General features: G+C 36.8%; 1 protein-coding gene across 2 annotated transcripts; it reads right to left on the bottom strand.

The window, feature by feature from the left end:
* On the bottom strand, nt 1-22914 carry cmasa (cytidine monophosphate N-acetylneuraminic acid synthetase a). 2 transcript variants are annotated; one of them, XR_003938133.1, is made up of 9 exons: nt 22691-22914; nt 8909-9051; nt 8661-8816; nt 8393-8529; nt 4400-4494; nt 3442-3613; nt 2221-2386; nt 1371-1886; nt 1-419 (listed from the first exon to the last, which is right to left on the bottom strand). XR_003938133.1 is itself a non-coding variant. In XM_030162479.1 (8 exons), the coding sequence occupies exons 1-8, from the start codon at nt 22912-22914 to the stop codon at nt 1672-1674; spliced, it is 1308 nt and encodes a 435-aa protein (XP_030018339.1). In that variant the 3' UTR covers nt 1228-1671. The 2 variants fall into 2 exon arrangements, 1 of the variants encoding a protein (XP_030018339.1); XM_030162479.1 differs by lacking the exon at nt 1-419 and having other exon boundaries at nt 1228-1886.
* Nucleotides 22915-24235: the final 1321 nt, after the last annotated feature.

The raw sequence follows: 24235 nt of genomic DNA, 5'->3' as shown, positions 1-24235 counted from the left end.
AAAAATTTCCTTTTTAACACTATCATGATACATCGTGATATATCGTATCATGATCCTAGTATTGTGATTTGTATCGTATTGTCAGATTCTGGCCGATACACAGCAGTAATCAGCAGTATATTAGCATGAAATAGATGAGTCCTCTAAAATGCATGTCTAATTAAAAAAAAAAAAAATTGTTTGTTTGTGTACCAGTGCATTTTAGACTCTAATATGTTAATTCACCAAGTTGTACTCATGAGGAGATGTCATATTTGAGAAATACAAGTGGGAAACACTCAAACTGTACTATGGGCGGCTCTATTCCGTGTTAATATTCGGTCTTTACTGGTAAACTTGATGCAACTGAGGGACACTGGTGTTGAGAGGCACAGCTGGATGTCATTTAAATGAAATAATTAAGGATAAAAGCTTTCACCCTGTAGAAGCCAACAATCTAATAACAACCAATAACGTAATAACAGCTGATAATGTAATAAATTTGCTATTTTTAAAATGTAATCGGCCAATAACATAATAAAAGTCCTGAACTGATAACGTAATAACTTTTGGCCAATCACATTATAACTTTTTACGTTATTGGCTCAGTTATTACATTTGCAAAGAATTTTTTTTTTTTTTTTACCAGGACAATAATGTAATAACCAGCCAATACGTCATACCAGTTCTGTCAAACTCATGTTAGTTCAGTTCCACATTCAGCCCGATAGGACCTAAAGTGGGCTGGACAGTAAAATAATATAAGTATTAGGAAAAGAACTTCTGAGTGTAAAAAGTAAATTCTGTAATGAAAATGTTTACATCCACAAATTGTACTTGAACATAACATGAACAAGCTGAAAATTCTTTAGTAAAATAAGTGCAATGTTAACAATATGACACCTTAGTTTATCATTTATACACATGAATCACAGCGTACAGATCACAGTGGATCTACAAATACACAAAACATTTAATAACAGACAGAATATTATTACAATTCAACATACTTCTCTTACTTTGGTGTAATTTTACTTTTTTTACACTAAAACAAAGAGACAAATTCACAGTTTTCATTATTTCTAGGTTATTATGATAGTATTTTACTGATCTGATCCACTTTAGACTGAGATGACCTAAAATGATTTTAACATCCTTGATTATTAATATCTTCAGTAATTTCTGCATTTCACACATTCATCCCAGGGGTTGGACCCTTTGGTGGGCCACATTTGGCCCCCAGGTTTGACACCTGTGAGTTATAACGTTATTGATCAAAAGTTATTACGTTACCGGTTCAGGACTTTTATTATGTTATTGACTTATTACATTTTAAAAATGGTAAATTTATTACATTATCGGCCGTTATTACATCATTGGCTTCTACACACCCTAAAAACGGAAATCAAATAAAGCACAGATTTACCTTCACATACTGCACAAAAAGAACAGGTTTGACTTCATGTGGTGGAGCGCTAACATTGAAAGGATTCACATTGTCCTGTCATTCTTTTTTCAGATATATATGCATTATAACATTCTTTCAAGCTTAAAGATGATTGATTCAGTGATTTCAAACAGTAAAACTGAAATCATTTCCACTCATATTTCTGCACCTTCATATGCATCTGTATGGATCATGTCTTCTGTAAACAGACCTGTGTTCAGACAGACATATCAAAGGCTTGGACATCAGAAGTGGTGGCGGTCGATGCGGTCCTGCTGCACCTGGGACTTGGCCTTTTTCTTCTGGAGCAGGATGTACTCGCAGAACTCCCTGACGGCTCCACTTCCTCCTTTGCTGTGGCAGGTGTACTTGGCTGCGTTACTAGCTACGACGGGAGCGTCTCCGGGTACGGCGCTCAGACCGGCCAGGTTCAGACACTTCACATCAGGCTGATCGTTCCCTGAGGAGATGGAGAGAGGGATTTACTTCAGACCTCAGATCGGACTGGAGGTTTTTTTATTACCTCTGCCAAAGAGGTTCTGCTTTTACCAGCGTCTGTCTGTCTGTCTGTCTTTGTCTGTCAGATAACTCAAGAAGTTATGGACGGATTTGGATGAAATTTTCAGGAAATGTTGATACTGGCACAAGGAACAAATGATTACATTTTGGTGGTCATCGGGGGGGGCACTGATCTGTGCTCTCCGAGTGCTTTTCTAGTTATTATTAAGTGATGCAGTACAGAACAAAACATGTGACAGATATGACAACAAACGAGACAAAACAAAAGCACATACCCATATAGGCCACGTCTTTCCAGCTCAGTTTCTTCTGCTCCACCAGTGCGTTCAGATCCTCCTGTGGCTCCGCCCCCACCTGGAGCACCTGGCAGCCCGTCCTCTGGGCCAGTTTATCAGCCATGGACTGGGCCACGGGGTCCAGACGGGACACCAGCAGAATGACCTGGGACGGCAGGACAGGATCGAAGACGGTCAGTGACACATTGTTTTTGTCCTAGCAGAGCAGCTCAGGTAATTCATGCCATCTGTGGTGGACTGCAGCACCCACGAGACAATTAACAGCATGTCAAATACATTTCAACAAAAGGGTGGGTAGAAAAATACCACATTTCAAATTGTCTCCTCTTTCCACTTGTCCTTCACGTCTTTCAACTCTTTTTACATCTTCCACACAACCAATAATAACTGACAGTATGAGCTGCACTGCCTACATACACTTATGGGTTAGAAACTTTTCATAATACATTTGTCCTTTGTTTCATTTTCTGCCTTTGATTTAGTTAATTATTGTTGTTTTTTTAAATATAATGCTCATACTAAATATAATCTGTGTGTGTGTGTGTGTGTGTGTGTGTGTGTGTGTGTGTGTGTGTGTGTGTGTGTGCAGGGTGCAATTTATCAAAAAAAGGGATGAGGGGGATGTTTTTTTTATTTTTTTGTCAGAGCAGGGGGCTCTATGTGGGGGTGCAGGCCATAACCAACATAACTGATGTTGGTGTGAAGTGAAACTTTCCATACTTTCATTGTCCAACTCTCTGATTCTATTCTTTTATTATTCAGCCGATCTTAAATGAAATTTTCACACCTTCTAACCTGTATCCACTGGACCCCCTCCACTGCTCTATGGGCCCCCCACAAATGCTGGGCACTATGAATTTGTTACCCCCCTCGCCACTTTTATGCCATCCCCGTGCATGGGGACGTTCTCAAATCCTGACACAGCTGACAGTTGGGTTCAGGTGAACGTTAGTGTCACTAATGTAGGATAAAGGTGGAAGAAAACTGACACAACCTGATGGGATTTACATTGGTTGGTTGCCCCCCGCCCCCCCAAGATGAAATTCACTGAGCAGAAGTAGGGATGTAAAAGCCTGAGGGGGGGGGGGGTGTTTATCCCCCCCATCCCCCTCAACAAATCCCACCCTGTACATATGTGCTATGATCATCTTCTGAGCAGATGTGTACTTTTCTGTGTGTTCGGACAGATGACCAGCTGACCTCTACTCCCTCCTCCTTCAGCATGCGGAGGCCTGCGGTGTCTCTGGTGTTAATGGACACCATCTCCTCTCCAGACAAAGACAGGAAGATCCTTCCTTCAGTCAGACAGCCGGAAACATTGCAGAACATCAGATGTACAACCTCAGGTTTGTGGCGACCAAAGTACCCAAACCTGTGGAAAAATCAAAGACTGGATCCAATAATCTGGGCCTCACACCTAAAACATTTCTGTATTTTGCATCATGTTCCGTTTTTTTTTTTTTTTTTTTACATGTAGCTATTGTCATATCAGTACATGTACTGACTTTTAGAAAATGTACTGAATTCCTTCCTTCTTTTTGGGAAACACCAACATACAAACTGCAAAACCTTGGACTAAGGATGTAACAATTACAAGTATAACGATAAATCGTGGTAAAATTCCTGATAGTTAGTATTACCATTTAAATTCTAATTATCATGATAACCATGTTTGATTACTGCACTTTCAACACAAAGCTGATCTGGAAAATGGTCAAACAATGGCCATAAGGTTCCATCTTTAGTGCACATTTGTATGTTTGATGTTTACATGTTAATATTTGAATGTTTCTGCCACAGAAAGTACATTGTGCCTATTATTTTATTTGTTTGGGGGTTTTTTTTGTTTTTTTTTTCAAAATACAAATTGGTTAAATTATTTCAGGCTGTGTATAAGACAAACACTTTTTGAACATTTCAAGCACATTTCAACAATACCGCTATAATAATGATAACCATGATAATTTCAGTCACAATAACCGTGATACTGAATTTTCACATCGTTACATCCCTACCTAGGACTATGGTCAACATTACCAGGACATAAAAGGCTCTGGCTACAAACTGAACTATCCCCACTAGAACCAAAGACATTAGAAACATGTACAGGTACAGTGACAGCTGCTGAAGGAGTTTTTCAGAGTAACTCTGGCCTGACCTGAGAACCCTCTGCTCGGCCACAGGCCAGTCGATGTCCACGTCGATGTCAACACTGTACTCTGGCAGCATCTCATAGTAAGTGACCGAACCGCCCTGAGGAGACAAAAACACAGGCTTCAAATGAAAGACATCTATGAGGAGGATGTAAATGTGTTTGGAAGGTGGTGTCAGAAACCAGCATTTGAATCAAAAGTACTCAACTTGTATTCATTTGCATGCCAGAAGTGTAATATGAAGTGTAATATGAAGATTGTACCAGACTAACTGACTTTTTCCTGGGAGAACCACTACAAAAAGACTCTTGCACCCATGGAAAAACATGTGAGCCTATGACAAGTTTTCAAAACGTGGTGGACAAAAAAGTACACGCGAGTGGAAATTTTGGACATCCTGGGAAATAACTTACATATTCTGGGAAAAAGTCACATATCAATATATGATAAAAGTAATACTGGGAAATAGCTGCATGATGCCCAATCGAGACAGACACCAGTAAAAACTGGAGACACGAAGCCAAGAAGGAGGGGCTTCTGACATGAACAGAGTAATGTTCAAAATATGATAAAAAGGGAACACAGGGGTATGGTTTATACCTAAAACCTACTTTTGGTCCAATAAAAGCGGTCTCCCAGAGCGAAAAGTCAGTTGTTTCTGCAGATGTCAGCTCAGCCTTTATTTTATGTGAATAAACACTTTATGCGGCTCAAATTCTGCTCGATCTCTGAGTTTGTCTTTGGCTCTGTGTGACTGTTACTGGACGAAGCTCCACTACAGAGATATGAGTACAGAGACAGAAATACAACTGGGGAAGAGCGTCAAAGAGACCTGAGATATCTCCCACTTGCGGTCGTAAATTTTACACAACAGGAACAACAGAACACAGTAGACCCATGAACTAAATGAACTAAAGGCACTTCCGCATGAATGAGTTTGACTCAGTTATGTAAGTATTCAAGTACGTTGTGAACCTGGTTTTACAAACTACCAGCAGAAGAGGAGTCTGGTTTAGACCGGCTCTAAATGGAAGTGTCATGAGATAACTTTTGTTATAATGTGATGCTAAATAAATAAAAGTTAATTGAACTTGGTGACCATTTATTTCCACAGTTGTCACCATTTCCAGGTTCAAAGGCAAATATTGGTGGAAGATGAAAATCCCTTCCATTTTTTATGGTTAGTTTGATGTTGACTTTGGGTTTGATGTGTGGTTATGTTTTATCTTTCCTAAATTCCACATTCATTGCACTAAATGTGCACACCTGCGTCCAAACATTATTGTTTTTAAAGCCCTTTTCTCCAGTTACTTAGACAATTTAAAGAACATCATAAATTCTAAAGCAAATAAAATCAAAAAACTATGTCAAGTGTAAAATCTTATTTAATTTGTATAATTTCTATTTATAACTTGAGTATTTTTTCAAAATATATTTTGACCTACATGTGTTTCTATATATTTGAAATGTAAAATATATTGTGAATAGTGAAATTTTCTATCCTTTTTTGATGTATACTATTATGTATATATACTGTTCAATTGTTCATTGTTTAAAAAAAAAAGGTTTTATCTTTCCTCATTCCAACTGTTAATCATCCATTTTTATTACATCCAGGGACTTAACACTTTTAAGTCGGCTGTCTTGAAGCTACACTCTGCTGCTACATGTTGTATTTGTACTTCAATATATTACATCCAAATTATCACCCGAGTGTTGAGAATAAAGAGCTCTGAAGTTCTACCAAAGATACCACTGTAGTGGATTGTGAAGATGTGAAGTGAATTTATTTACACAGACGGTCTGGGGAATCGATGGGACCATTAGAGGGAGTACTGAGTCAGTCTGTCAGTCTACCACGGCGAGGAAAACCAACACCAACAAGGCCTTTGACCAAAGCACCACAAAGTGACCAGAATGAAAACCACTAAGAAATAAGTTTTAGAGTCAAAGGAAGTGACAAAGAGATCCAATCTTGAAGCCCTGTTATTATTTTCTCCACTGGACTCAGCTGTAAATGAAAGGAATGGAGTCTGACGCTGAAATGGCAGCGTTTCTTCGACAGGGGTGAGTTGGACTCTGAGACTTATGAAAGTATTAAGTTATTACAGGATGGTATCAAGGTTATTATCGTTAATGAAAACTAATGAAATGATGAAAAGTAGAATTGTAAAAACATTTTCGTTAACTGAAATAAATAAAAACTATAATTAAAAGAAAAAAACAATAACTACCTGGAACTGTATTGTGTGCTTACAAAACTAACTAAAACAGATAAAAATTATGGATAAAATTCCCTTCGTTTTTGTTTTTGTCAATGTTGGATTGATATGAAATAGATTTATTTCACTTCAGCAATTTCATCTGGTGGCACCATGCAACACTTCACGGTGCGTCACTTGTGTTCACTTGTGGTTTCCAGTCGTCTTGTGGTCCCCACTCTACCTGGAAACATGGAGACTAAAGCAGCAGAGTCCTGTCTGGGATTTATGTGAATACAACTGCTAAGAAGATAAAAGATATGAAAAAAATAAAACTAATACTAAAACTAAAACTAAGCATTTAGAAAAAAAACAAAAACTAATAAAAATTAGCAAACCTGCTCTAAAAACACATTAAAACTAAATCAATTAGAGAAAAAAAGTCCAAACTAAATAAAACTAAACTAGAATGAAAAATCCAAAACTATTAGAACCTTGGATGGTATTATCTTTGCTAAGTTTTTGTTTGCTGAGCCACTGTTCAGACTAAACTGTAACAGTTGTGACCTTGTTTTTTGTTGGATCCAAACTGATCTTTAGTTCAGCTACTGAGGACACAAACCGTACAGAAAACAGAGGGGATTTTCTGTCCAAAAACTGAGCGAAGCTAACAGAGCTAGGCTAACTGAGCTAAGCTAACAGAGTTATAATGTATCCCAGGGCTGTCAAATTCATTTCAGTTCAGTTCCACATTCAGCCCAATTTGATCTGAAATGGGCCAAACCAGTAAAATAATAACAGTGAAAAAAAGTCAAATTCTATTATGATCAGGTTTACAGCTACAAAGTTTCCTGAACCTCCTCACACCCAGCTCTGGGTTTTCTGTCCACATTTGTGGACAAGAATTTCACAACTTTATTCAAAAAAACCCAAAACAAAACAAAAAACTGTCCACCACAAAGAATATTCCATAAAAATTCTAAAACAGCATCTGAAAAAACTGTTGCATCATGATGTTTCCAATATAAGCACCGATTTAACAAAAACAAAAAAAGCTGGTACTTTGCTGACATTTCCTGGGTCTGAGGAGGATAAAAATCTGAATAACATGAACAACTTGAATTGTCTTAAGAAAAACAAGTGTAATTTTAACAATATTCTGCCTCAGTTTTTTTATTTTATCATTTACACATGTGCATTACAATCACACAAAACATTTAGTAACAGGTATAATATTGGTCAAATTGCATTTACTTTTCTTAAGACATTTCCATTTGTTCATATTTGTTCAGGTTATTCATGTTTTTTGTAACAGTACAGTTTGGTAATGTAAACATTTTCATGTAATTTTACTTTTTTTACACCAAAAAAACAGAAAATGTGAGGCTGTCATTATTTATAGGTTATTCTGATCATATTTTACTGGTTCTGACCCAGTTGAAATCTACTTGGACTGTATGTGTCTGTATGTGGAACCTGAATTAAAAGGATTTGGCACCAGTGATTGTTAATCTCTTCAGTGTAACTTTTGTATTTCACAAATTCATCCTGCGGGCTGGATTGGACCCTTTGGTGGGCTGGATTTGGCCTCCGGGCCACGTTTGACACCTGTGTTGTAAACTGTCAGCTGACACAGCACACGAAGATTATACAATACTGTTACTTTGAACGGCTGTCAATCTAACCGGCTGTGAGGGTTTTTTATTTGACCATTTTTCATGGATATGAGGCACGAATATGTTCATACTTCACGGATTATTAAAGAAAACCATTTCTGATCAGGCCAGTGTTGAATACCTGCAAACTTCCTTCGCTCATTATTAGTTGTTTTTTTGAGAAGTAAAAGGAGCCGTTCTCACACAGCTCTCCGTCCCAGTCCTGACGCCTCGGCCTTTTGGTTGGAACTAGATTCAGAGGTACGGTCCTCTCATCAGCTGGAAGAAGGCAGAAAGGGGAGGGGGAGGGGGAGGGGGGGTTAACGAAATGATGCTTTCCAGAATGAGGCTTTATGTGAAACGTGTAACACTGGGTTGAGGACCAGGGTCTAATGCCATTTATGACTTACATCCTTTTTTAATTTCCGTCCAGCGGAACTGATGCCTCCTGACGACAGAGAAGACCGAATCGTAGCCCTGCTTGGTGATCATGTCCAAGGCCTCCTGGATGTGGAACGGGTGGAGACACGGGGACGTCGCCTGCATGTGGCACACAATGTCCACCTCTGGAAAAATACAGGATGGAGTTAGATGTGACGCAGCAGCTGGAGAGTGCTACGGTAAATGTTTAGTGTGAATGGGAGTCGTGTTTGCGTACCTGGGTTGAGCCTGATAAACTCCTGGATGGTTTCAAGTGAGCTGGAAGAGTCTCGGGACACCTCAGGGCTTCTCCGGTGAACCTTGGCACCCCAGGCTTTCGCCACCTTCTCGATTTCATCATGGTCTGTCGATACCCAGACACTGCCAAAACAAAAAGGGGTGGAGTTATTGACTTTATATGGAGCATCACCTTTAAGTTACTGGAACCGTATCCTTAGACGTCTACTGTTTGTAGTATATTTTTTATTCCTGTGTCTATTTTATTTCTGTTTTTCCATTTATCTACTTTTACGGTCCAACTCTGAAATAATTGCAGTGACTGGACAATTAAAAAAAATGAAGAATACATAATGACCTTAAAGCTCTACCGTATGATGTGGTATTTTTACACTTTTCTTTTGTCATCTTAAAATGCTCCTAATAAGTGTGTGTCAAACTAAAATGTAAAAGAAATCCACCAGGTATTAAAACTCAAAAATGTTTAATTCTCATATATTTCTGATAAAAGTCTGACCAATCATTTTAGTCGGTCCAAATAAAATAATTGGCCGAACCTGACTGAGCCTCCTGTCAATCATCCATTACAGCCATCCAGCATCCGATCCATTATCTCCGTCTCACATCTGATATGTGTCCCTCTGAATCTGACGCTTCACTGGCGCTGCTTCTCCTGTCACTGACCACAGTCTACTGTCTAGGATGTGTTTGGATAGAACTGACATGCACATGTGGAAGGGATTAAACGGATTTATGAACAGAAACGACAACTGAGGGGCACAAACGGGAGTCTGATGAATGAAGGATGGAGATAAAAGTCCGGAAGTCAGCTGTACTGGACTGAACAGGTCTGCATAAAGCTCAGCTTTTATGACGGTGGGACTCATACAGGTACATGCACATGGTGTCACACATGTAAGATGATGTAAGATGAGAATTGTATGGACTATGAAATTTCAAATGTCCACGGAAAATTCGCGGAGGCCGCGCGTTCACAGTGTGTGCGCCCATCCCCTGGGCACTGCAGTGAAGACCCTGACCCAGTACTGCACAGACCAGGTCTACTGATGGAACAGGAGCCGCGGGCCCGCGGCAGGTGGATGATGCATCTGATTACTAAGGGAGGGGTCCGCGGACACGCCAAAACGGACCGGACCTCCACCTCTGCTTCCTTCTCCGTTTCCATCGCGCATCAGGTGAGAGGAGGAGTGAGGAGGAGGAGCCTCAGTGCTCAGGCAGAGGGAAGGGGGCGGGGCTTTGGAGGGAGGCGGGTTGTTCATGTTCAAACTTTTACTAAGTGCTGTGAGAAATGTCACATCGGTAGGTAGAGCTTTAATAGACATAGATTTACAAATGATATTTTTTCTACCTTTAACCTTTACTAAATGATTTATCACTATTTATTACACCATTATCCACTGCATTTTGGATTGTTCAACAAAAATTTGGAATTTTTCCATTTGTGTTTGACTGATCATGTAGATGTTCATAAAAGCTCAGTAAATCCAAAGGTTATTGGATCAAAACAGAAAACTGAAGATAACTGTGCATAGAACAACTGAAAGGGTTCTATCTGCACTCTTCTCTGTTACTTTGTTTTAATTGATTATTACCTCCGCCAGGAGGTATTGTGATCACTTTACTTTGTGCGTTATCGTGTTTGCGTGTTTCCATGCGTGTTTGTTTGTTAGCAAGATAACTCAAAAAGTTATGGATGGGTTTTCATGAAATTTTCAGGAAATGTTGATACTGGCACAAGGAAGAAATGATTAAATTTTGGTGGTGATCGGGGGGGGGGCAGATCTGTCTTGGCGGAGGTCTGTGCTCTCCGAGTGCTTTACATGTTATTTATGTTTTAATTGTAATTGTGTGTTTTTAACTTGTCTCTTTTCCATTTCTGTAAAGCACTGTGAATTGCCCTGTGTATGAATTGTGCTATACAAATAAATCTGCCTTGCCATTAAGTGATTTTTTTCAACAAAATATGTCATTGAACATAAAACAAGTGTCTACAACCACTGCAGTTTGTCAAACTATTTGGGTTTTATTGGTGAATCAACGCTGTAGAATATAACAGTGTTTCTGAATATGTCACAGGTGTCAAACATGCGGCCCAGGGGCCAAATCCGGCCCGCCAAAGGGTCCAGTCTGGCCTGTGGGTTGAATTTGTGAAATTCAAAAATTACACTGAAGATATGAATGATTTTAGTTGAGGTTCCACATACAGACCAATTTAATCTCCAGTGGGTCAGATCAGGAAAATATTATCATAAAAACCTACAAATAATGACAATTCCAAATTTTTCCTCAGCTGTAGTGTAAAAAAAAAAAGTGTAATTACATGAAAATGTGTAAATTTACAAACTAGCCTTTCATAAAAAAATATGAAAAACTAGAAATTTGTTAAGAGAAGTAAGTGCAATTGTACTAATTTTCTGCCAGTTACCAAAATATTTTGTAAATTTGCAGATCCATTGTGATCTGTAAGTTGTAATGCACATTCACAAATGATAAGCAGAGGCACAATAGAGTTAAAATTGCACTTATTTTTACCTCTGCCAAAGACGTTCTGTTTTTGCCAGCATTGGTCTGTCTGTCTGCAAGATAACTCAAAAAGTTATGGACGGATTTGGATGAAAATTTCAGGAAATGTTGATACTGGCACAAGGAACAAATGATTAAATTTTGGTGGCGATCGGGGGTGGTGGGGTGGTGGGGGGTTGGGCACTGATCTGCCTTGGCGGAGGTCTGTGCTTTCCGAGTGCTTTTCTAGTTTTTCTTAAAAAATTCCAGTTTTTTCATGGTTGTTCATGTTATTCACATTTTTAAAAGGACAGTTTATAGATGTAAACATTTCCATCATGTAATTTTACTCTTTTCACTATAAAACACATTGAAATGTTTGGAGTTGGCATTATTTATATATTATTATGTTATTAATTCACTGGTCCAGCCCACTTCAGATCATATTGGGAGGATGTGACGCCTGAACTAAAATGAGTTTGACAGCCCTGATTTAAAGTGTGTCGCACGAACCAAGGCTTTCCATGGATTTATATACACATTACTCCTATCAAGTAAAATCCGCTCTTAACAGTGTTATAAAATCAACCCAGTTTTTCCAATAGCTGTTGAATTTGTCTGAATCCAGTCTGACAGACAAAGTCCACTTCTCCATCCTACAGATGTCATCTATAACCTCTATCCATCCTTTTTTAGCCACTTCCCAGTTAGTGATGGCTTTTTTCCCTGCCACCGACAATATTCTGAATACATATTTATCCTGTGAATGTGTTCTCCCCTGGTTCTCTTGCCAGGTCTGTTTTTTAAAGAACAAAAGACCAACTAACAATGTGTCACCACTGTCAGTCGATACTACACCTGATACTATATATATGATACTAGCGCCCCCAGCCCTCTGTGCGTGGTTTTAGTCCTGTTGTAGCCCAGCAAAGAGTTGTAACCAGGGCCAGAACTGGTTTTTAGAGCCTTGAGCCAGTTATTTGGTGGTGGAAACAGGACAAACTGGTTCAGGATTGAGCACCACCCCTGAACTACTGGAGTTTCTGGAACCGCTTCAAGGGAAAGGGGGTCTTTCAGTCCTGTGATGCCCGGTGGGCTGTTTTGGGGAGTTTCCGAACTGGGTGAGAAAGTGTTCGTCAATCTGCCAGTTTGGCTGGTGATGCATCTGGAGCACCATTTGTCATTTCTAAAGCAAAAACCTTGTTTAATGCATGACAACTGTGGGTGGTAGAAGTTGTGTAACTATAGCCAATGGGGGAAAAGTATCCGATTACACCTTCTTAGTCAAACTGTCTCTGCCCTCATTACAAATTAGATGATGTCCACTGAATTGACAAACGACGATGTCTACAGTTAAATATTCCAATGGAAAGTTATTCCAAGGTCTATAGCAGGGGTGTCAAACTCATTTTAGTTCAGGGGCCAAATTCAGCTAAATTTGATCTGAAGTGGGCCAAACCAGTAAAATAAAATAACATAGTAGGGATGTAACAATATGACAATTTCATATCATGGTTATTGTGACCAAAATTATCACAGTTATCATTATTATTGCGGTATTGTTGAAATTGTGCTCAAAATGTTCAAAAAGTACTGATACACACACTGAAATAATTTCACCAAGTTGTATTTTTTTTAAAAAATGAATTAAATAAAATAATAGTCACAATGTACCTTCTATGTCAGAAACATTCCAATATTAACCCTTGGTGGTCTGAGTCTATTTTGTCTGTTTTTCAGTCCTTTTGATTTTGCCTTTATATACTATATAAACAAATGTTTACTATACCCATGTTTGGGATCTGTTTTTTCAGCACAACTTCATTTATATCATCTGTCTATTATTTTTTCACTTTAACCTCCTGTAAAAACATAAAAGCACAAAAAAAATATATAAAATCCGATTTGAAAAATGTATATAATTTATTGCATAAATAACACACAGATGCTTAACAAACCTTTTCAAAGACTTTAAAAATTAATATTGGTTCCAAATATTAGGTATAGAAAATTAATATTGTAATAAATTAAAACTATACTCAAATATCTGACATAAAAGCAGATCTTTACATAGGCGTTTTCTCCAGAAAAGTGCGATAATCAAACACAGTTATCATGATAATTAGAATTTAAACAGTAATACTAACTGTCTGCAATATTACCAAGGTTTATCATTATACCGGTAATTGTTACATCTCTATAACATATATTACAACATAATAATATATAAATAATGTCAACTCCAACCTTTTCTCTATGTTTTAAAGCAAAAAAAGTAAATTTACATTATGGTTCAAAGGTTTACATGAACAAACTATCCTTTCAAACAGTGCAAATAACATGAACAAACTGAAAAAATAAGTCTAATTTTAACAATATTCTGCCTCAGTTTATCATTTACACATGTACATTAGAACTGACAGATCACAGTGGATCTGCAAACACACAATACATTTAATAACAGACAGAATATTGTTAAAATTGTACTGACTTCTCCTAACACATTTCAGGTTGTTCATATTTGTTCAGGTTATTCACATTTTTTGCAAAATTATACTTTGTTTTAGTGTAAATACATGAAAATATTTACATGTACAAAGAAAAACATTTGGTGTTGTCATTATTTCTATGTTATTCTTACAGTATTTTACTGGTCCTGCCCACTGCAGATGGAATTGTTCTGAATGTGGAACCTGAACTCAAAGGATTGTTCATATCTTAGTGTAATTTTTGCATTTCACAAATTCATCCAAAGGGCCGAACTGGACCCTTTGGTGGGCCAGATTTGGCCCCTGGCACGCATGTTTGACACCTGTGGTCTATAGGATTTGCTTTATATTTGCTTTTACTGCATTTTTTAGACACGTTTGGGGAAAGTGTCTGTCCGTCCATCAGCTGATCCCTGTTACTTTGAAAACATGGTATCTGAAAAAAGAATGGTGACTTGAGCTTGACTTGAAGGATGAGCTGAATTGATTTAGACGGTCAGAAGTTCAAAGGTCAAGGTTGCTATGACCTCATATCGCTCTTCGTATGAACATGATAACTCAGGAATGCCTTGAGGGAATTTCTTGTGAATCTGATGAACACAAAATTAGCGCCCCCCAGCTGAAGTCCTCATCCTAATATCTTTGTAATGCTTGACCTTGGTGCAGAGCTACTAAGATTATGGCCATTAGATATTATAAGACAATTTTACAAAATTACTTACAAATTATTTTGTCTATGAAGCCCTATTCACTTTTTCATTTCTGCTGCTTTATATTCAAAACCAGCACAGGCAAATTTGTGAATCAAATGACATTGTAAGACAGTCATGAAACAGGAAATGAAGCAACCATGAATGTTCCTTCAACTGCAGTGTTTAATGAACAACCATTTGTATGTGGCAACTCACCACTAGAGCAAGAAACACTGCCACGTTCAGCACCTGCCAGCAACAAAGTACCGATAACTTAAAGGAATGAAGATTGATTTATTTTGACCAAACAAATCCATATAAACTATACAGATATTGGAAACAAAAGCTGTATATTTCACCAAACTGTCATCTCTTCGGTACATCACATCCCACTTCACAGGGTTCTTTTCACATCCATTTAGAGACCATGTTAACTCTTATGTACTATATGTATAATGTATATGTCGAGGCCCAAAACGGAATCTGGCCCGATTCAGAATCGGGCCGGCCCAGAATGGAATTCTATTCTAGGCCGGCCTAGAATGGAATCCTGCTGCTATAATGTTATTTTTATACCATGTTTAATGCAAATGATCTAAATTATTACAAAAATCAATACATGGAATTTGCAAATATGTGAAAAAAAAATGAAACAAACAACATTTTAATTGTAAACTATAATACACTTTATTTACAAATAGAACCTAGTGGTACTCCCCACCAATATATGGTACAGTGAAATGGACTGAAACTGACAATAGTTACTCAAGGTATGTAAGACTGAAAATGTAAAATTATGACAAATTATGGAATTATGGATCATTTGCATTAAACATGGTATAAAAATAACATTATAGCAGCAGGATTCCATTCTAGGCCGGCCTAGAATAGAATTCCATTCTGGGCCGGCCCGATTCTGAATCGGGCCAGATTCTGTTTTGGGCCTCGACATATATATCCTATAGAGCAGGGGTCTCAAACATGCGGCCCGGGGGCCAAAACCAGCCCACCAAAGGTTCCAATCTGGCCCACAGGATGAATTTACAAAGTGCAAAAAGTCCACAGTCCAGGCTGTGGAACTCATTTTAGTTCAGGTTCCACATACAGACCAATATGATCTACAGTCAAATAATAACATAATAACCTACAAGAAATAATGACTCCATATTTTCTTCTCAGTTTCATGTGAAAAAAATATTACATTATGTCTAGAAATAAAGACAACTTCAAATTTGTGTTTTTGTGCAAAAAATAACATTAAATTATGAAAATATTTACATTTACAGACTATCCTGTAACAATAAAATGTGAATAACCTGAACAAATATGAACAACCTGAAATGTCTAAAGAAAATTAAACACAATTTGAACTCTTTTCTTCCTGTTCCTCAGTGTTTAGTGTCTTTGTAGATCTGATCCATAATGCACATGGACAAATGAGAAGTGGAGGAAGAATATTGTTAAAATTGCACTGATTTTTCTTAAGAAATTTCTGTTTTTTTTAGGTTATTCACATCTTTTTTGTTTGGATAGTTTATAAAAGTAAGTATTTTCATAATTTAATGGGTTTTTTTTGCACTAAAACAAAGACAAAAATTTGGAGTTGTCATTATTTATAGGTTATTCTGTTATTATTTGACTGGTCCGGCCCACCGGAGATCATATCGGGCTGAATGTGGAACCTGAAAAAAAATTAGTTTAAGACCCCTGTTATAGAGCATGACTGAAAACACTGATGCATGAAAAACACAGATAATACAAGTAAATACAGAAACAGCCAATCAATCACCTGGTCCAAATTCTGCTGAACCTTTCTGAGATTGAACTGACGAAAAAAATAACAGAAGTAAATGTTATGACATAAGCTTACTGAAACCATGCAACGGTGAATGCTGGCTATAAAGAAGTTTGAAAAAGTTCTAAAAGTTAAAAGGTATATAACGAGGAGACTAAATATTTAGTGTGGATTTTTTTTTTTTTTTGGTCTGCATTGTGGATATTTGTTTGGCCAATATGAATTATATATTATGTAGTTCATTCCATATAAACAAGAGGAACATACATATGTGTCGTTTACGACGAATACGCTCAGTCACACAACATTTTGCCCCTCCCACTCACTGATACCCTGTCTGCCAATAGGGCTGTGTATTGGCAAGAATCTGGGGATACGATACAAATCACAGTACTAGGATCAGGATAAGATATATTAGGATATATCATGATACTGTTAAAAAGGCTATTTTTATTTGTTTCTTTTTTTTTTAAATAAATATTTCCTTGAAGAATTGAATCACACCAGAAATCTTTACAAATACTAAACACATTTTTATTTGATCAGAACAGGATCTAATGTTATATCTAAGTGTTCAAACTGAAATTCTGTTTTACAGACATTCCAGTTTCAGATCCTGTTCAAATGTTCAGATTCTATTGGTTCAGAACTAACATCAGAGCATTATTTTAGTTCAATCCCAACAAAGGAACGAACATTATATAATAAAAGAGTGTTAAATAATAATAAATAAAAGATAAACAAAAAAGAACCTCCATAATATCTGCATTTGAATGAATACCTAAAAATATCGATACAGTGCTTTTTAATATTGATACAGTATTGTAAAGGGAAATATTGTGATATATTGCAGAACTGATATTTTCTTACACCCCTACTTACCAAGAGATTAATTCTGAGTCTTGAATGTCTATCTTTTTAAAAACTTTGCAAAAATTTGTTAAAAAAAAAAAAAAAAAAAAAAAAAAGCAGAATGAGAAAAGGGACAGTTGGACAGACGGACAGAATTCCTGGTACATCTACACATGCCTTCTGGGGCAGGTGGGGGTATAATAAAACTAGGTGTTTCCAAGGTTTTGACAGGTACTGCATTGCATTTTTAATTTGATGATGATGAAATTTTGTATTCAGTCATTACATAATCCAACCAGTGTCAACACTCCAAACATTCCCCACAGGTTAGTGAGTGAACAGGCCCAGGCAGAAGCAGAATGCTGACATTAATGCCTGTCCTACAGAACACATTCAGCTACCCAGCATTCAATACAGAAAAAAGAAAAAAACAACAACAATGCATACAACCAAACAAACAAGTAAAAACATTAAAAAGTGAAACTAAACCAGAAAAATAGAAAACATAACCAACCAAATTAATGGTAATTTAAAGTAGAGTCGAAAATAAGTTATTTACTTATTACTCATTTGAGCTTAACATTTGTATCCTTCAAAAATTGCCCTATGTACCATTTTTTTTAAATATCAGAAATGAGCTCCACATTCTTAAATCCATGCTGGACTCATTCCATAGTTTAACTCCAACTACAGATATACGTCTGCTTTTAGTCTCCTTTCTAGCTTTCTGTACGACAAATTTACAAACATCTCGCAAATCATATTTAGACTCATGTTGAGAAGAACCTTTGTACACAGACAGGGAGTCACTTTAATTTGGCTTTGTACATTAGTTGCATTATTTTATAGTAAACCAAATCATTACATTTCATAATATGGGATTTCATAAACAATTCATTCGTATGTTAATAGTAACCGTCCTTATCAATAATACATATGGCTGGTTTTTGTAGGACTATAGTATTTACAGTTGTTTTATACGTTCAGCCTCTCACTGCCACACAATAGGACATAGAAGGAAGTAGAAGCCAACAGTAAATTATATGGAGTGCCTTATGGTTGAGTAGATTTATATAGTACATTGTTTAAAATGGGTTCTAACAGCTAAGCCATTCACACACACAGCAGCCCCTCCTTATTTCTTTCTCTGACAATCATACTGACACTGGACTTGACTGTCGATAACCACTGTGTAGTCTGTATCACACAGGTTCAAACCACAGACTCTTCACTGTCCATTCACATAAAGCAGGGCTCTCAAACTCCTGTTCTTTCAGGTTCCACATTCAGCCCCATTTGATCTGCAGTGGACTGAACCAGTAAAGTAATAGCATAATAACCTATAAACAATGACAACTGACAATTTTTGTCTTTGTAATTAAATTATTAAAATACTTACTTTTATAAACTAGTCAAACAAAAAAGATGTGAATAACCTGAAAAACTGAAATTTCTTAAGAAAAATCAGTGCAATTTTTACAGTCTTCTTCCTCCACTTCTCATTAGTCCATGTGCATTCTGGATCAGATCTACAAAGACACTAAACACTGAGGAACAGGAAGAAAAGAGTTCAAATTGTGCTTAATATTTTTTTAGACATTTCAGGTTGTTCATATTTGTTCAGGTTATTCACATTTTATTGTTACAGGAGAGTTTGTAAATGTAAATATTTTCATAATTTAATATTTTTTGAACTAAAACAATGACAAAAATTTGAAGTTGTCATTATTTATAGACATAATGTAAGATTATTTTTTCCCATCAAACCCAGTAGTAAATCTGCAGTCATTCTTTTGTGTGGGTTCTTCTGCTGTTATTATTTGACTGTAAATCAGATTGGTCTGTATGTGGAACTGACACTAAAATGAGCTCCACAGCCTGGACTGTGGAATTTTTGCATTTTGCAAATTCATGCCCGGGGCCGGATTGGAACCTTTGGTGGGACGCATTTGGCCCCAGGACGCATGTTTGAAACACCTGACGTAAAGAATATGCCACACCTTTGACCCGCTCTTTGTTTGGCAGTGGTGTCTTGTACACGTAGTCTCTTCTTACTGTTTTTCTGCCTCTCACCCAGGTTGTCTGTGCACATGAGAGCTGGTTCTCAGTTTACATACCTAGGTAAATAAAGGTCAAATAAAAGGCGGATGTTCCCTGTGTGGCCATTTGGCACCTAGATAAGGAGCTATTGTACTTTTATGAAGAGACAGATCCAGCCTCCCTCTGTTTTATATTTACTTTATTACAGATGAAGTCTGGGTGGTGTCCCGCTGCACCTAGATAACTTTAGGCCTACGGACTTTCTCTCACTAAAAAAATGCACACAGATGTCACCGAGCTGACGTGGATGTGCAGCTGTGGGCAGTAGCTTTGTTTTACACTGGTCTATAAGTCAAATGCATCCAGAATAAAAGTAGTTAAACTTTACCACATTTGAGTCACTAACACAGAAAAAAATCAGTCCTAAATGCTGGTTGGTTGTAGTTTCACAGATACAGTCTGGGGCCAAACTGTGAAATTTGAGAATTAACCAGAGAATGAGTTTAATGCCAATGGAATATTAGAGTCAGATCTACTTCAAACACTGTCTGCACATGACAATACATGGACTTTACAGGTTCTATCAGTGGAACATTTATGAATCTATTGGATAAATGGACTGAAACCAACATATATGTGGAAGAACACACCATCATGTATATATTGAAAACATGAGTTCATCAGCACTTTGGTCATTTGTTTTCTGATTCACCTTATCAAAGCCTGTCAGATTTAGCACATTAAATGTCTGAAGCAGATATTTTCTAATAAACTGTAGAGCAGTGTCAGTGGCATGTTAAGTCGTACATGACCGTGTAATGGACTACTTCATAGGCAAGGCAGATTTATTTATATAGCTTCATGATGGCTATGATAAGATATTTAATGTATCATCTGACATTTAATGACATTTTGGATGAGAAATTATTATTTATGTATTTATTGATTTAATTTTTTTGTATATGATTTATTGAAAATGTATTCTGTACATATACTGATTCTATGATTGTATTCTATTTTTGTATCTGTATCACATCTCATATATTGTGTTATGTGTTAAGTATTTGACAATATTTGTAAATTGATATCTAAATAAAGTTTTTTAAAAAATGATTTATTTATACTGCACAATTCAATTCATACAATTCACAGTGCTTTATAAAGATGGAAAAGAGACCAGTGAAAACACACAATTAATTAAAACTAATTAATTAAAATTAATTTTTTTAAAACAGAATCAATAAAACAAATAATAATCAATTAAAATAAAGCTAATGATGTTCATTTTGTCTTCTGTTAATGCAATTATACTTTTTTTTCTTTTGTTCAGACAAGGTAACATCTAAAAACTATACCTTGTCTGAACAAAAGAAAAAAGAAAAGTATAATTACAATTAAAATAAAGTCAAACAGTAGAGTACTTCATACTGGTCCAGCTGCAGCATAAATCCAAACAGTGCTGTATTTCCCTGCTTATTGCTGTTTATTATACATACACTGATTTGAGGTCGCTTTCAGTACTTTACTAGTCATTTCCTGACTCATTCCCAGTGGAACCCCTCTTCCTTTTCTAGTACTAGTTAACTACACAGAGGTGTTGTGCCGAATTCTGCTCCCTGCCGAAAACTGCATCCCCAGCCCAGGGTGATGTAGTTTTCAGCAGTATCTGTTTTTATTGTTATATATTTTGTGTGTTTTCTATTTAAGATTTAATGTTTTAAAGTTTTATATACCTTGCAGTTTGCACATTCTTTACTATTAACCCTTTCATGCATATTGGTCACTACAGTGAACAGTTCTTCTCCAGCTGTTCTCTTGTATATTCATGGGTTTTGTTATTTTGGTTCCATATCAGCCAACACAGCGGGCACTTATGCATCATCCCATACACTGTAATTCATACCATTACTGTAACTTTGCTGTTCTTGATAAACCTGATCTGCACTAACATGTGTTAAATCAATTGCTAATTGTTATTAGACTGTAATTAACAGTTTTCTTAATCAAAAATGTTTTTTTTTTGCATATTATCTGCATGAAGTTAATAACTAGTATTAGTGTATGTTAAAATGTGAGAAAACATCAGATTAGCTGCATGAAAAATGTTTTTATTTCATAGTTTACACACAGTTTATCACCTTCTGATGATGGGTTTTAAATACATGTTTGTTTTTTTTGCTTCAAAAATTAAACACACGGTGTCCAGCTGAGTGGACATTTTTGTAACTCCATGAAAAAGAGGTTCATAAAAAAATTTCAATCGCATTGTTTTTTTCATGCCTAAAGAGGAACAAAAACACTCAGGAAAAAAACTCAACTAAAGTTCTCATAATTCATGCATGAAAGGGTTAAACCAGGGCTGTCAAACTCATTTTAGTTCAGTTCCACATTCACCTAAATTTGATCTGCAGTGGGCCGAACCAGTGAAATAATAACATAATAATATATAAATAATACCAACTACAAACTGTTCTCTATGTTTCAGAGTGAAAAAGTAAAATTACATTATGAAAAGGTTTACATTTACAAACTATCCTTTCAATCAATATGAATCACATGAACAAACTGGAAAAAATACGTGTAATTTTAACAATATTCTGCTTCAGTTTATCATTTACACATGTTCATTATAACTTACAGATCACAGTGGATCTACAAACACACAAAACATTTAACAACAGACAGAATATTGTGAAAATTGTACTTACTTCTCTTAAGACATTTCTGGTTGTTCATATTTGTTCAGGTTATTCACATTTTTAGTGAAATTTACTTTGTTTTAGTGTAAATATATGAAAATATTTACTATGAGAAAAAAATTGGAGTTGTGAGTATTTAGAGATTATTATGACAGTATTTTACCGGTTCTGATCCACTGCAGATTGAATTGGTCTGAAAGTGGAACCTGAACTCAAAGGATTGTTCATATTTTAGTGTCATTTTTGCATTTCACAAATTCATCCCAAAGACCGGACTGGACCCTTTGGAGTGCCAGATATGGCCCCCGGGCCGCATGTTTAACACCTGTGGGTTAAACAGATGAAAAACAAAACAAAACAAAAACACAACTGTAGTATCTCACAATATTATTAATTAATTGCTACACAGCTACGATGGTGTTCAGAGGATGAATAATTCATAATTAATTTCATACTTTACAGTCAAAAAAAAGAGAAAAATTAACTGTGGAAATTAACTAAAGTGAATTTGGTGCACATTGTCCTGATTTAGGAAGAAGGTGCAGTTTTCGGCACAACAGGGGGTAGTTAGTTAGTTACTTAGTTAGCTTGTTAGTTAGTTAGTTAGTTAGTTAGCTGGTATTGGTTGAGTCATCCGCAGGTAAATGATTACTCATAAACTGAAGTGTCGTAAAGCAGAGTGCAGTGTCGTACCTGTCGAACCTGTCGGAGTCCCTGGCCGCCCTCAGCACCCACCCAATCAGCGGCACTCCTGCTAACATCTTAATGTTCTTCAGGGGGATGCCTTTGCTCCCTCCTCGCGCCAGGACCAGGGCGGCCACGTGACCCTGCCCCTCGGGCCGGACCCGCTTGGAGGCGGACGCCGGCCTGTCCTGCTCCCCGTTCTCCCCGGACAGACCTCGCTTCCTTTCTGCCATTATTACGGTTCTACTTCCGACACGAACACAGGGACGTCGCAGAGCAGTTTGGCCGGCACACCAACCAGGACTCAACCGGTCCCAACCGAGCTATTTAACTGCGCACTACACCGACGTCACTTCCGGTGTCTTGTGTCGGCGTTCTTATTGGACCAGTTTTTGACAGTAGGGCTCATTACCGCCCCCCCTGGTGACTCAGAAGAATACAGGGAACTACACTGCACAGAATAGAATAGAATAGAATAGAATAGAATAGAATAGAATAGAATAGAATAGAATAGAATTTATTTGCCATTTGCACAGATACATCGCAGTACAGATACATTTTTGGAATTCTCGTGTGTTTCCCTGAGTCACAGAGTTAGAAAAAGATATGAATTAAAAAAACAGAAACAAAACATAAACACAGCTAAAACATATAAAAACAGTTATAGCACAGACAAACACAAATACACATCTGTAAAATAGAGTACTGATCAGAAAAAAAAGTAACAATAATTAGAGTACTGAGAGATAAAAACAAGTTATTGCACATTTGAATAAAAACACTGGGAGGAACCAGTTTAGTCTGATGATAGACAAACACATAATAACAGTAAAGCACTGGATCTAGGCTGAACATTTATATACAGTGGTGTGCAAAAATATTAGAACACTTGTCAGATCTTCAGAAACTGGTGGTTTATTTTTTTTCCCAGAGCCTGAATTTCACTTTTTTGCCATGACAAAAGGTAAAGGCAAAAGTACTGAGAATATTTCACCTACAAATTTATCAGTCCAGTCCTTTTTTTTTTTTTTTACATTTTACTCCAATGTTTAGTGTGCCCCCCAGCAACAATCTAACTTTTATTTTTATCTAACTTTTATTGTTCATTTATTAAAAGCCTTTTAGCTTTTTCTTTTATCTGTTAGTTCAATGTTTTAACTCTGAAAGACAAGAACAGTCTGCATGCTGTTGTAAAAAATATGCTTCAAGATCATTGGAGTCAGACTCAGACTGGTCTTCCTTCTGGGAGCTTCAGGTGGTGAGAAAAACCCAGACCATCATCAGGACCCTCACCATGGGTTGCATCTGGAGTTCACCTTAATGCCTTCAGGCCTTCAGGCGTTACCACGCTGCTCAGAGGAGAACCAACCATTCAAAAAAATTTTTAAAAAAAATTTGAATCTTATCCTGTTTGATTGTTGGTTTATATTTTCATACATGATGTTGTTTTTTCTCACTCCTTTATTTTTGCATTGATTTGACAGCATCATGTTACGTTGTCCCTGCCCTCTTTATTCTGATTCATTTAATTTATTGACGTGTCATGTTTCTGCA

Source organism: Sphaeramia orbicularis, chromosome 18 (genome assembly GCF_902148855.1).
Source record: "Sphaeramia orbicularis chromosome 18, fSphaOr1.1, whole genome shotgun sequence".
NCBI lineage: Eukaryota > Metazoa > Chordata > Actinopteri > Kurtiformes > Apogonidae > Sphaeramia > Sphaeramia orbicularis.
Note: the sequence above shows the minus strand (reverse complement) of the source record. Positions and strands in the feature narration are given on the sequence as shown.